The sequence below is a fragment of the Lachancea lanzarotensis genome, scaffold LALA0S04 (genome assembly GCF_000938715.1).
Source record: "Lachancea lanzarotensis genome assembly LALA0, scaffold LALA0S04, whole genome shotgun sequence".
NCBI classification, from domain to species: domain Eukaryota; kingdom Fungi; phylum Ascomycota; class Saccharomycetes; order Saccharomycetales; family Saccharomycetaceae; genus Lachancea; species Lachancea lanzarotensis.
The window spans coordinates 764,865-777,491 of NW_019212882.1; the positions used below are offsets into that span (position 1 = coordinate 764,865).

General features: G+C 43.5%; 3 protein-coding genes across 3 annotated transcripts; 1 reads left to right on the plus strand and 2 right to left on the minus strand.

Moving 5' to 3' along the window:
* Positions 1 to 89: 89 nt before the first annotated feature.
* Positions 90 to 7,847, minus strand: TAO3 (LALA0S04e08636g1_1; the record flags this gene model as incomplete). Its single annotated transcript, XM_022772952.1, has 1 exon — positions 90 to 7,847. The coding sequence occupies one exon, from the start codon at positions 7,845 to 7,847 to the stop codon at positions 90 to 92; it is 7,758 nt and encodes a 2,585-aa protein (XP_022628365.1).
* Positions 7,848 to 8,856: 1,009 nt separating this feature from the next.
* Positions 8,857 to 11,919, plus strand: MET18 (LALA0S04e08658g1_1; the record flags this gene model as incomplete). The annotated part of the gene is made up of 1 exon (XM_022772953.1): positions 8,857 to 11,919. The coding sequence occupies one exon, from the start codon at positions 8,857 to 8,859 to the stop codon at positions 11,917 to 11,919; it is 3,063 nt and encodes a 1,020-aa protein (XP_022628366.1).
* A 95-nt stretch (positions 11,920 to 12,014) lies between these two features.
* Positions 12,015 to 12,623, minus strand: RRT14 (LALA0S04e08680g1_1; the record flags this gene model as incomplete). The annotated part of the gene is made up of 1 exon (XM_022772954.1): positions 12,015 to 12,623. The coding sequence occupies one exon, from the start codon at positions 12,621 to 12,623 to the stop codon at positions 12,015 to 12,017; it is 609 nt and encodes a 202-aa protein (XP_022628367.1).
* Positions 12,624 to 12,627: the final 4 nt, after the last annotated feature.

The following is a 12,627-nucleotide window of genomic DNA, read 5'->3' on the forward strand; positions in this document are numbered from 1 at the left end:
GGAAAGAGTCCTGCCAAGGAAGTTTTACAAGCAAATAATATAGATGACTTGGAGAAGCCGTTTACCATTTAATAGTAACATTAGTTCATTCACCTGGAATTAACATCGCCACTTGACGATCTATTTTGCAACTCGTCCTGTAATGAAAGGAGCTGCTTTTCAATCAGTAAATCATCTTCCAAATTTCTGCCCTGCATTAATCTTTGGACTGGGGTTTCCTGGTTGAAGCTCGTATTCTCTAACCCTGATCCAATTCGCGATTTACCATGGAAGGACTTAACGGTTCTGGACATATGATTTTGCGGAGTCATCAGTGGAGTAGGGGCCGAAGACTTGTTTGGTCTGGGAGAAGGAGTTGAACGGATTGAGAATGCAGCCGAAGAGCTTGAAAGTGGCGGAGTTAGTTTCCCGTCCGATAGTCGCCCTGGAAAATGCGGAAGATGATAGTGATGCTTCACGTTTTTCGGTTTTACTTGCGAACCTTTTTGTTTGGACGTTTCTTTCACAGCAGGTAATGCAGGTTTACCGTTTTGTACCGCTGCTGGCGACAGAGGAGGGCTCTTGATCATTCCCATATGAGAAGAAAGATCCCCAGAAGAGCCCCGTTCGTATTGATAGCCGTTGGACTCTTCTCGGAATGTCTGAGCAAGCAATTGCTGCTGCTGATGTTGCTGTTTTTGCCACATCTTTTTATTTCTATTTGGGTTCCTCAGTATTCCTTCGAATCTGAAAAGGTGTTCCTGATTATCGACACCTTTTAATTTTGTGGGTGACGTAGAATCCAAGGCAGGATGCGATGAGATCTGAGCTATTCTGGAGGCGGATTTCACTGGTTGAAAAGGTCCTACAGAGTTAGGTCTCGTCGCACCGGCACCCGCTCGACTAATGTGCATGTTGTTGTTGTCGGTGAGAACATGAGGACCCCCGTGCATGTTGGTGCCAAAAGAGTCTGCTAAATTTGTCTTGAAAGAAACATTGGATGGGGTTCTCGTCAAGCTGTGATTGAGGATCACCGAAACCTTTTTATCATACAATTGGGGTGCCGACTCAAGGTTGTGAGGATTATCGATTCGGACTGTGTCACCTGAATTGGAGTGAGCGTGTTCAAACATTGTAGGTTTAAACCCAGCATCATGATTTCCCACTTCAGTGGTGAAGAAGGTATCGAGATTATCTAGTTCTGCCCACATATGACTTAAAGATCCATCTTTATCCTCCAATACAGACGTCGTATCATTGGCCTCCACAGCTGCGGCTGCTGCATAGCCACCATCCGCGTGAAACTGAAGTACATCGACCATTTCGTTAGGCTCCTGATAGACAGCATCATCGGAAGAGCTATCCGAGCATGTCGTGAAAACTGCGTGAACATTGTGCCTCGTGGTGGCTGCTGTCATCGTTGGCATGGGCACGGACCACCCGCTTTCTTCTGGAATACCAAATAAAGTTGCTGTTCTGCTATAAGAAATTTTAGCGTCCTTGTTTCCCATACTTATTCGCAGAACATCTTTATCCATTTTGCTACCGGAAACATTACGAACAGAGTTCAACACTTCCAGGGCTTGAGTCTCGTGCTCAGTTAACAGTAGTCTTAGAAGTGGTGAAATGAGATCTGCCCCAACGCCTGTGAATTCAGGGCGACTCAAATCTATCAATGGAACTATATTTTTCAATATCTGTAAGGTTTCTGTCTTCACCCAGTCGATTTTATTGAAAAGAAGTCCCATTAAGAACACCAGCGCCTGCGCTGAGTAGTCAGGGAAGTAAACCCGGGAGATGAAACTCACAACCTGACTTAAGAAGTCCCTCTTCGATCGGAACTTATTTTTTGACAAAGAATCGACAAGCCGAGCTAAAGAGGGCTGGCCCTTACTATCAGCAAGATTAATCAGTGACTCTGCAGCTTTCTTTACGCCTTCATCAAATTCGCCTTCTTCCATTGCGTGAAGGAACCGGGGCAGGTTTGCGAGCAATGCAAACAGTATTCTCGATTCGCTATTCGCAATAATCTTGCTATCTCGGAAAAGGTTTAAACGATCAAGAAACCCTAAAGAAACGTCCCAAGAATTCTGTGAGCGCAAGCCTCCCATTATCGTTTGTTGCAATCCATCGAATTTACCCTCCCAGGATGATGGGAAAGTCGCAACTAAGCATTGGACGGTGTCCGGCGAGTCCAGATCGATTTTCGATACGAACTTGGTTAAACTCGAAAGCACTTCCACAAACTCCTGCTCATGAACACTACTTAAACAAGCCACCAGCGCCCAAAACATTTGCGGGAAATCTATCAGTTTAGCCGGGCTCAGTTCAGCGGTGACTGCATTTAATGTCATTAAAATTTGCATCGCAAACCCTTGAATTTCATTATTTTCGTCCGATATTGTGTTCGACAACCTATGAAGCATATCTCGAAGCATCTGTTTATCAAGAAACGTCAGCAAAGATCTGAAAACCTGGAAGGAACGACAGGCGACATGCCGAACAGAACACGTTGTAGCCCATGTGAGGGCAATGTTTTGCCAATCCACCTGTATTTTTTCGAAAGAGGAGAAGAGCTGTACAACATTTCTCACTAAAGAGTCCATTGTCTTGGGAGAGCGCGCGCCATTTTTGTCTTTGACAAGATTGTCGTAAGCCCAAATCTTATTCCGATCTTTTATTAAAGTAACCGTCTCTTCCGCTTTCTCATGGGTGGGTACGAGACCAAAGATCAAGTCAGATAATATCTTCGCCGCACTTTCATGAACGATAGGAACATAATGATCCAAGAGAGAAAAGCAAATATGAAGCAGACGTGGAACTTTGGATTTGATGGAGTCGTTTGGTATTGTAAGCAGGTTAACCAGATATATTACAGAAAGCTGCGTTTTAGAAAAGACAACGTCCTTTCCCCGATATGCGAGAAGGTTCCATATGTTAGCCACAAACGCATACTGCTCGCCTGCCGGCATTTCGATCTTAGGGTGTGAGAGTTCAGGAACCATGTGTTTGGGCTCGAGATTGTTCATAAATGAGTCTATGAGGCCCATTCCACTGGGAACATTCGCCAGATAAAGAACAACGTCTTTGGCCCTCCTGACAAATTGTGGATTTCTTGAAGAGATTGAAGTTTGCAGAATATAGTCCATCGCCACATGAATGTTTTGGAAGCCATTCCCTTTACCGAGGAAGATCCAAAGTTGTTCAATTTCCATTGGATACCTGTTATTATGTTCCACCGTTATAGCAAACAAGTTATTCAAAACCATGAAAGTGCCAGAGTCTTGTAAATTTTTTAGTATGAACTTGTGTACCCATGGCACGAGCAGAGTGAACATATCTTGTTTCAATTCTGACTTGAGGAAATTGATATTCCGACACATTTTCGAAAAGATTTTGAGCCGAGTTTCAAGTGACGGTAGTTCAGCGAAGATGGTGGAGATTTCCTTGGCGGTAGATTTGTAAACCGTCTTAGAATCGTTTGCCAAACGCTCTTTGAAAACTTTAGTATATGAAGACTGATAAATTTTAGTCTCAACGGTGGACAGGATGTCGATGGAGTAGGACCGAATTTCGTTGCTTTCATTATAGAGCCCACTCAGTCCAAGAAGCACGATGTCATCTTCTGGTAAAATAAAAGACTCCATTTTGAGCAGGGAATCGCAGACTGCGGTGTAGTAAAGGGTGGCAACGCGCGTATCCAAATTATGAAGTGAGTATTGCATTAAAGTTTCGTTGTGAAGCTGGTAGTTTTCCTGGTTGTTCTCTAGCAATCCTCTCAAAGCAGAAGTACCCAAAGCCCGGACTCTCTCGTCACTGGCATTGAATAAAGAATCTATCCAACACACGAGACCGGATATATCGAACGAAATGAAAATTGGCGATCCCGGAATGTCATTCATTGTCTTCGTGATGGAGTCGTAACACAAATTCACCATTACGTCCAGAGCCACAAATTCCAAACGGGCTCTTTGAAATTCAATAGCAGTGGACAAAGCACCTCGGTCCTTGCTGTATCCCGCTTCTCGCATTTTGTTGTACCTGTCGGTGGAAATGGCACTATATTGGCCAAAACCACACCACTCTTTAAAGTAGTTGAAGCAAGACGCTCTCGCCTCAAATGGAAAAAGCTCATCGACTAGAAGGTGCTTCTTGACTCCCAAGTAGTAGTTTGTTAATAACGTCGCAAAGTAGCAACGTAACTGCTGATGTTCAAACGATTCCTGGATCTCCTTGATCTCTAAAAATTGTTTGGCATCCTTTAGGTATTGAGAAATTTTCCTCAATATCCATTCGTCGTCAAGCACTGTAGCATCTGTGAAGAACGAAGCTAGAACGGCTAGGATGTGGAAAATTTCAATTCTCATACCATTAGAAGAACTCTCTATTCGCCAGGATGTGAGAAACCTGTCCACGCTCTGTAAGTAAGCCTTGAAAATGTTCACATTCATTGAGCTCAACCCTATGATTATTGCATCCTTGACGAAAGCATTGCGGCACTTCAAAAGAGGCAGAACCATTTTGAAAATAGACGTCGCTGATTTTATTTTCTGATGCTGGACAGTGAAGATTTGTTGAGATTTGTTTCTGCCATGTTGGTGACTAACGGTCGGAATATATAGCTTTTGGTCATTGGTGGATGTTAGCGAAGAACATGCAACTATCAAATAAAGTTTCCACTGATTTACGATAGCTTGAGGAGATACTTCTCGCGACGGTCCATCACCATTATTCGCAATGGATAAAATGATTTCATGAAGCTGAACGAGTCGGATGCATACCAGTGATCGGCAAAGAGCCATTGTGACCGGAGATCGCTCGAATACTAAACCTAGAATCCCAGGGAAGATACGCATCCAGAGAGCGGCATCAACACCGTAATCTGATTCAGCTAGCTTGATGAGAATTTCCCCTTTGTGTCTTGAGGTTAACTTTGCAAGTCTGGCTTTTTCGGCGGCACTGAGAGAAAGCTTTCTACTATTAAGAAGGCTGGTGTAGTTGCTCGTTTGAAGTAAGTCTATCAAGCGAGAACCACTTTTTGCAACAAATCTGGATAGCGAACGAGCGTGGGTTCTTTCCAGTCCATGTGTTTTTTCGTGCATGGCTTCATCAAACTCGGAAACAATGCGCAGAATTTGAATTGCTAAACGTCTCACCAAAGGATCATGAGAGCATAGGAAAAATAACCCGTTGCCTTCGACATCCTCAATCACAGTCAGGGTGTTCTTCCATTCATACTTTTCATTGTCCTTGGCCTCTGCAGAACCACTGGTTGCGGCAGGTGCAGGGGTAACTCCTAAACCTATTTCTTTCAAAGGCTTGATTTCTTTGGAGATTTTGAACTCATAAAGCCAACACTTCAAAAGCTCGATGTAGTGAACAAGCAGTTTGCGGTACTCCATGGAAGATAGATAAGCCATGTTGTAGCTGGACTGAGTTTTTTCGTCAAAATCGAAGGAGTACTTTGCAAACCAAGTAATCAGTGTATAAGGGTTCCTTTTCAAAGCCAAGGATTTGAGCGCGTTTTGACAGCTTGTAGCGATGAGCACATTTTTGTGCACAGCGTTTCTGGCTAATATCTCAATAGACGACTTGAATGGTATTAATCCAGAGACAGTTAAGCAACATGGAAGAGTTTCGATGATAGCAGCGAATAAGGCAGCGTTCATCTCACGGCCTGAAGTGTTTGCACTTTCATTGGAAAAACCGAAATTGAACGATGATATACCCGCAAACGTTGTGCTGGATTGACGTTGATGTTCATTTTCCGGAGACCAAACCTCTGATCCTATGGTAGAATCCAAGAGAAGGAAAAGCTTGTCGAAATATTTGCAAGCTTCATCGTGATCACTGGACGCAGCATTTGCCATTTTGGCTGAGATTTTGTTCAAGTTAACTTCATTGTATCTGCAGTCATTTTCTGGGAACTCTGGTCGCTCAGTTGTGACAAGTAGCCCTCTGTAGGTGTCGATAGCGAGGATTAACTTTTCGTAACTCAAATTCTCAAGGTTTGACCCATTGAAGGACATCTTGATGAGCGGAGTTATCACATTCTCCATAATGAAGGAAGAATGAAGAGATCCGATCGTTACAAGGGCATCCGTAAGGGGATTGATCAGATCCATGTCGGTAGTGATCCAATTGTCTTTCTTCTTAGTCGTGAAGAACAAAGTGAACAGCTTTCTTAGGCGTCTCTCGGTATTATTGAGGGTTTCAGTGCATCTAAAAAGGTATACCCAGGTCAAACGAGATAATCCAGTGGCGAAAACGACGCGCTCCTCCAAGCTCTTTGACTTAATTTTAGTTATGTTTCTTTCCAAAAGTGCCATCCACTTCTCACAGAAGAGCTCTTGAGGTGAAACACAAAGTACGGAAACCATTAACTTAAAGGAGCTGGCCCAAAACTTTGTATCACTTTGAAATTTTCTGCAGTTGTCTAATATCAGACGCATCGCTTCAACCCATGTTGGGTGGTTAACTTCTGCCGTCACAGATCCAGCTAGCGGTAATAGAAGTTGACTTATCACTTCAGCATAAGCCAATCGAATGGAGTAGTTTTGGCATGCGACGAAAAACTTAGCCAAGGATTTTACAAAATCGGCGCTTTCTTCAAAAGCCTCGAGAGGGTAGTTCTTTAACTTCAAGTATCTCATGCCTAAAATGAGAAGATGCACAGGCGGTTCGAGTTCGCGTGGAAGTGAAGGTGGCAGCTTTTCTAAATCGGCGATAAATCGGTCACTAACCGTGACAAATTTCGTTTCTGACATCCAGCCTAGCAGTTCCGCAAAGGAATTCCAATTCGAAGATTTTATAATGCTAGAGGAGATTGAAATAGGATCGGTTGTTTTTAGCTGTGTAAAAACGATTTCTTCCAACTTATCATTCAAATCGTCGTCCGAGGTATCCGAGCCCTGCTTGACAATTTCTATGAGAACACGACAAAGAATGTAAATGCTGATGAGAGATTTCCTGTCAGCTTGGAATGCGGTTTCTTTGGCTGTGGTAATTTGGTCTTCCATGACCCTAAGTCTCATGTCTGCGCTGCTATTGCTGCTTGAATAAGACTTGGATGAGTTGTGTCTTCTGTGTGATTTTTTGCTACCCAGGCTTGAGGATTTAGAATGCGTTTTATGAGCCAAAGTTCCATTTGTTCCTGTTTTCGGTACTTCTTGAGTGAATGTGTTGCGCCTAAGAATCTCGTATTCTTGGACTAGTCTCTCTACGTTTTCTGCAGCCACTGCGGCAACCTCAGACTTGGTCTTCCTCCAAAACATCATTGCGTCTATTACCGGCTTTGGTTTCTTCTTGGATATGAAACCTAGGGACTCTGTTATCTTGTCGAAAGACTGATCAACACCGTCGCCCAACAACTCGACAATGGGAGGTTCGGAGTCCAGTGGGTACTGTAAGCAAAGATTCAATTTACTTTCGGCATGTCGTACAAATTTTGTGAATAAAATGTGCAATGCGTACTCAGACGGGCTCTTCCAGTCTGTGGCCATATTTTGACGCATGTTTTCAGCATATTCATTAGCCACAGACTTTTTGCTGGCCGCTGTCCTAATCTGCTCTGGTTCAATAGTCGATATTATTGTGACTGGCTCGCTCAACTGTTCTATTTTTTGGGTCATTAGTGGGGTGGAAGATCTAATAATGTTTGGAGAAGTGTCCAGCGATGGGACATCTATGGGGAGCTGGTGGGTCGAGGTGGTTTCAGATGCGTTAGAAATTAGGCCCTCCACCTCTGCACTACTTTCCAAAGACTCTTTGGTCTCATTGGTCGCTGGATCATCGTTAACCGGTGGAAACTTAAAGTTGCCGTTTTCTTGATCGCCTGAGCTTGGTGGAAATGTAAAACCTGTATTCATTGAACAGATCGGAAACAAGCACCACACCTAGTTCGATCTACAATCTAATACTTTGATGTATTGTAAGTGATTATCTGAGGGTCTTGTATCGCTCTTCGTCTCAACTTGGTCACCTATTTTTATGTAATGTGCAATTTGGGTAGTTATATGTATATATGATGTCTGTAGTTATTGATTTTCAAAGAAATTCTAGCCTCATCTCAAAAGTTTCTGATCTGATCAGATCAGCCACATCAAAACCGCGAATCGTGATCACCATAGTAGGCATCAAAAACTGATAAAGTTGGAGGAACTCTATTTGGAAGGGCTCAGGTCAAAAGAGGAGAGTTTCAGGATGCTCTTAGACAAGCTTTTCTCTAGATGAATTTATTATCTTGTTTAGTTCTCGATCTGTCGATCTGGATGCGATGGACACTCAATAAAGTGCTAGCATGCTCTTACGAGTAGCGGCATTGGGCCCATAGTCAGTGTAGAATAAATTATGCCGGTGAAGGTTACTAGAATTTGTATTTTACTTGGGTATCACACTGTAGCTGAACGTATTGATTTTCTGAAAGTTTCTGTCATTGACCAAAACATAAAAACACACTGGCAAATGGGTGTTAAACAATGATGGTAGGAAGAAGGGATGTAGAAAAAGGTAAAACAATAGATTAGGTGATTGTACACGCACATAACAGTGGATTTTTGGCCATATGTTCAGCACCAAGTATGTTTTGACGCTCAGATCTCGACGTCTTTATATATTAGTTGAAACAATCATAATTATTTGAAGGTCGAATGTTGTAATACAGGACGCGTCTCGGGGACAGAATTGGATGGATTCGAGCTCGATGAGATTGAGCAGCTAACCAAAAACTCCAGTAGAAAATTTGAAAATGTCACGTGACTATAATGAGGAATCGACTAGATTTGTATATATCCATGGTAAGAGCTGGGACCTTCCACTCTCCCTCTGTCACCTACATAGCGCAAAAGAAGAGCAGCACTGCGGTACCAACAACTCCAAATGGTGCCTCAAGACTACTCAACCCAGCATCTGCGAGCAGATATAGTCTCTGTTATTGCCAATTTCCCAAGCAATGAGGCGAAAGCCGCAGACGTTGCCTCGCACATAGCACGCAGAATCAGCAACGGCGAACTAAGATTATTGGAATTGGTAGTGGGATTACGGGACTTCATAACTTCAGGCGATCACACAGATAGAAGGGGGGCGTTACACTGTCTCTCGATAGTTCTGGGCCACTTGCCGAAAACTACACTGTTGAAGAATGACGTCTCGGTGGTGCTGGAGTTCTATTTGAGCAAATTTGACGACAGTTCTTGTTTAGATCAAGTTCTTCTTGGACTCAGCAAGCTGGTTGGAATGAAATGCTTTTATTCTGGCCAAGCTGGCAGCGTTCTCAACGCGCTCAAGGATGAATACCAACCAACGAAGCATTTAGCAGCGACGAGGTATCTTGGCTTCCTTATCTTAGACACACTGTTGGATAAATTCCAGAAAATCATGCTAGAAAGTCATTCCCTCAACAACCTTTTCATCGAGACGTTTCTTTCGATCGCTACAGGAGAGAAGGATCCCAGGAATCTACTACTCTCTTTCAATCTCAACACAAAAGTAAGCACAGCTCTTAATGATATAGCCAGCTTCAAAGAAGACTTGTTTGACACTTTGTTCTGCTACTTTCCTATCACTTTTAAACCACCCAAGGACGACCCCTACAAGATCAGCAACAGTGATTTGAAAATAGCGCTACGCAATGCCATTTCTGCCAGTCGCTTTTTCGAAGAGGATGCTTATGGAAATTTGATCGACAAGATGACCGCATCGTCACCAAGTGTGAAAAATGACACATTGCTGACTCTGAGGTCATGCATCAATAATTTCGGCGGTGAAGCATGTTTTCGACATTGGCTACCAACCTGGAATGCTATCAAATTCGAGGTGATGCACGGGTCTGACGCTGACGGCGTCGCAACAGAAAGCGTGGCCGCTGAGTTCAACAACTACGCTGACTCGTTAGAAATCTTGAGGGCCATCGCAATTCAGCTTCTAAGCTACAAAGAGAGCGCTTTTGATACGTTCTATTCGTATATCCTTGATGAACTTAAGCCCAATTTTGAAAATGATAGAGATCTCAAGCAAAGCTGCGCCATATTATCAACTCTTGCGAAAGCTAATACCGTTTCTCTCGAGAAAGTTCTGGCAGACGTGCTAGGGTTGATTTTCCATGATGTGGGTGATCTTGACGTGAACAAACAGAAAGTGATGATTCTTAACCTCTCCTTCTTTCTCGGCGCCTACACCGAAGTTTATAGGGAAAGTAAAGGACGTGTTCGCGATGAAAGCGGGGAAAGTAAGATGATTCAGTACAAAGACGAGATTTTGATGTTATTGGGAAGAGCCTTGAAGGGCAGTTCTAAAGCCGAAGTTGGTCTCAGAACGTTATCGATTGTCCAGATGACAAAACTGTTACAAATGCCCGATTATCTGACCGAAGAAGAAATCGCTCTAATAGCGCAGTATTTCATCGAGACCATTCTCACTGATGACAATGACAATGTCTATTATGCATCCCTCGAGGGATTAAAAGTTACAAGCGATGTTTCAGAAAAGATCATCGTCGAGATTGCGCTCAATCAGATTCTTGTCCTTTTGGCAGACTATGTTTCGAATACCAGCGCACTAGTCGATGGCACAAATGTTAATGTAGAAAGGATTCTGAATGTTCTACTGGACTTTACGACTTCAAAGCAGCATCTTGTGACCGATGCCATCATTGGACTGACGAAGTCTTTACTAAAAGCGTCAACCACCAATGGTGGCGATAGTGATAATTGTTTCAAGCTTTTGTCTGCATTGTACTCACTCTTTGATTTTAACAAAAGTGTCATAACGGAAATGGTTGCTAGTAGGTTCAAGACGGAGATTGAAGAAGAGCTATTGGCGGCAGCATTGGGCAAGCCAATATTCGACGATGATCACAATTTGACGTTAATTTCGTCAGTACTCTTTTACATCAATACCTATGCTCCAAGATCGAAGCATCAGACCGAGTTAGACAAATATCTGCACATTTTCGTTGAAGAATATCAGGTTTTGGAAAAGTCCACTCGCTCTGTAATTATTTTAACAAAGTTGCTGTCCGCGTTCGACAAGGACTGCACTTTGGCTGCAGAAGATCTGGCGTCTCGCTGTATCAAACTACTTTCTACCTCTGGGGCTCAATCCACATATTACGAGAAAGTGTCTTACTTAGAGTTATTAGCTGTTTTATCAAACAAATGGTGCGGCGACAGCTTTTTGCAAGACGTTTTTGACGTTGAAGACGGTAGCATAATTCATCTAGAGATAACAGCATGGTGTACCAAGGGTCTGGTAATGAAAAACTCGGGTTTGGCGGTGGAGGTCATCAACAAGTTTGTAGAGCTACTGTCAGATAAAGTGAAGGGATCAAAAATAGCCAATCTCTTCGAATTGTTTCCCACAGATATACCAACTCTTGAAAAAATCAAGGGCGTATCGTGGAATAACAGCGTGAGAGTGCTGTACAAGCAGAAGCTCTTCGGCGATGTGGCACCCCGTCTTGTTTCTGCTTTTGGAGCAAACGATGATATGTCCGTAAAGGCCAACTACTTAATGGCCCTTTCGTGCATATTGAAGAACACTCCAAACAAAATTACTATCAGTTACATTCCGAAGCTTCTTGCGCTACTATTGCAAGCTGTCAAGCTGGATAACAGCGATGTGGTGTTCTCTGCTTTGAGTACAATCAAGGGGACTGTCGACCAAGCGCCGCAACTGGTTACGGAACACGTTCATAGCCTCATTCCGTTAATGCTCGATTTAGCCAGTCCTGCCAAACGCAACACATACATGGTTAGATTGACAGCGATCGAGATTTTGCTCAAATTTACAGAGCATGTTCCGCTGAATTACTTGTTGCCTTTCAAGGATGACGTGCTTATCAGATTGGCGGTGGCCCTCGATGACAAGAAAAGAAGGGTACGCAAGGTGTGTATCGACACGAGACAGGCGTATTTTGAACTGGGACAAGTGCCTTTCGATTAATAATAAAATACAGCACTGAAGTAGATGCTTGTTATAGACCAATTTAAAGAGCCAAGACGGTGAATGATGAAAATGAGATGGCAGCCAGGCTGTGCTTACTCCGCATCGGACTCTTCCTCGTCGCTAAGACCAACAGGAGCCAACCCTGGTGTCAAACCAGCGTACCTATGGTCAGAAGTATGAGCCTTGGATGAGGGTCCTTCTTTGAAATCTTTTCTGCCCTTTTTGGTGCGACGCCCTTGTTCCGCGACCCCGCTACTTTCCAAAATCGAGTCCTGCAAATCTTGCAGGTCTGTTTCGTCCTCCATGTCCCAGCTTTTCAGGTCCCGCACGTTTCTCCCGATGACCTTATTGAGATATTTGCGTTCCTTGTTCGTCAGTGTTCCTTCCTCGTGGTGTTTCTTCAAAATTTGCAGTTTGGCCCGTTGATCCAGTTGGTCTTGCAGAGCTAATTTAGCCTTGATCTCTTTCTTACGTTGCTGGTTCACTTTCTTTTTGATACCATGAGCGTCCCGATCTCGTACTACGGCGGCCAGTTTAAGATCACGACTGATCAGCTGTGCCTTGGAGCCTTTGTTGGTATTTCTGCTGCGCATATGCTTGCCGGAACGGTCGTCTTTGATCTTCGAGCATCCGGGCAGTAATTGCGACAAAACGCTGTTTACGGCCGCTGTGGCTTGGTTTCGCGATGACTGCACGGTCATGAGC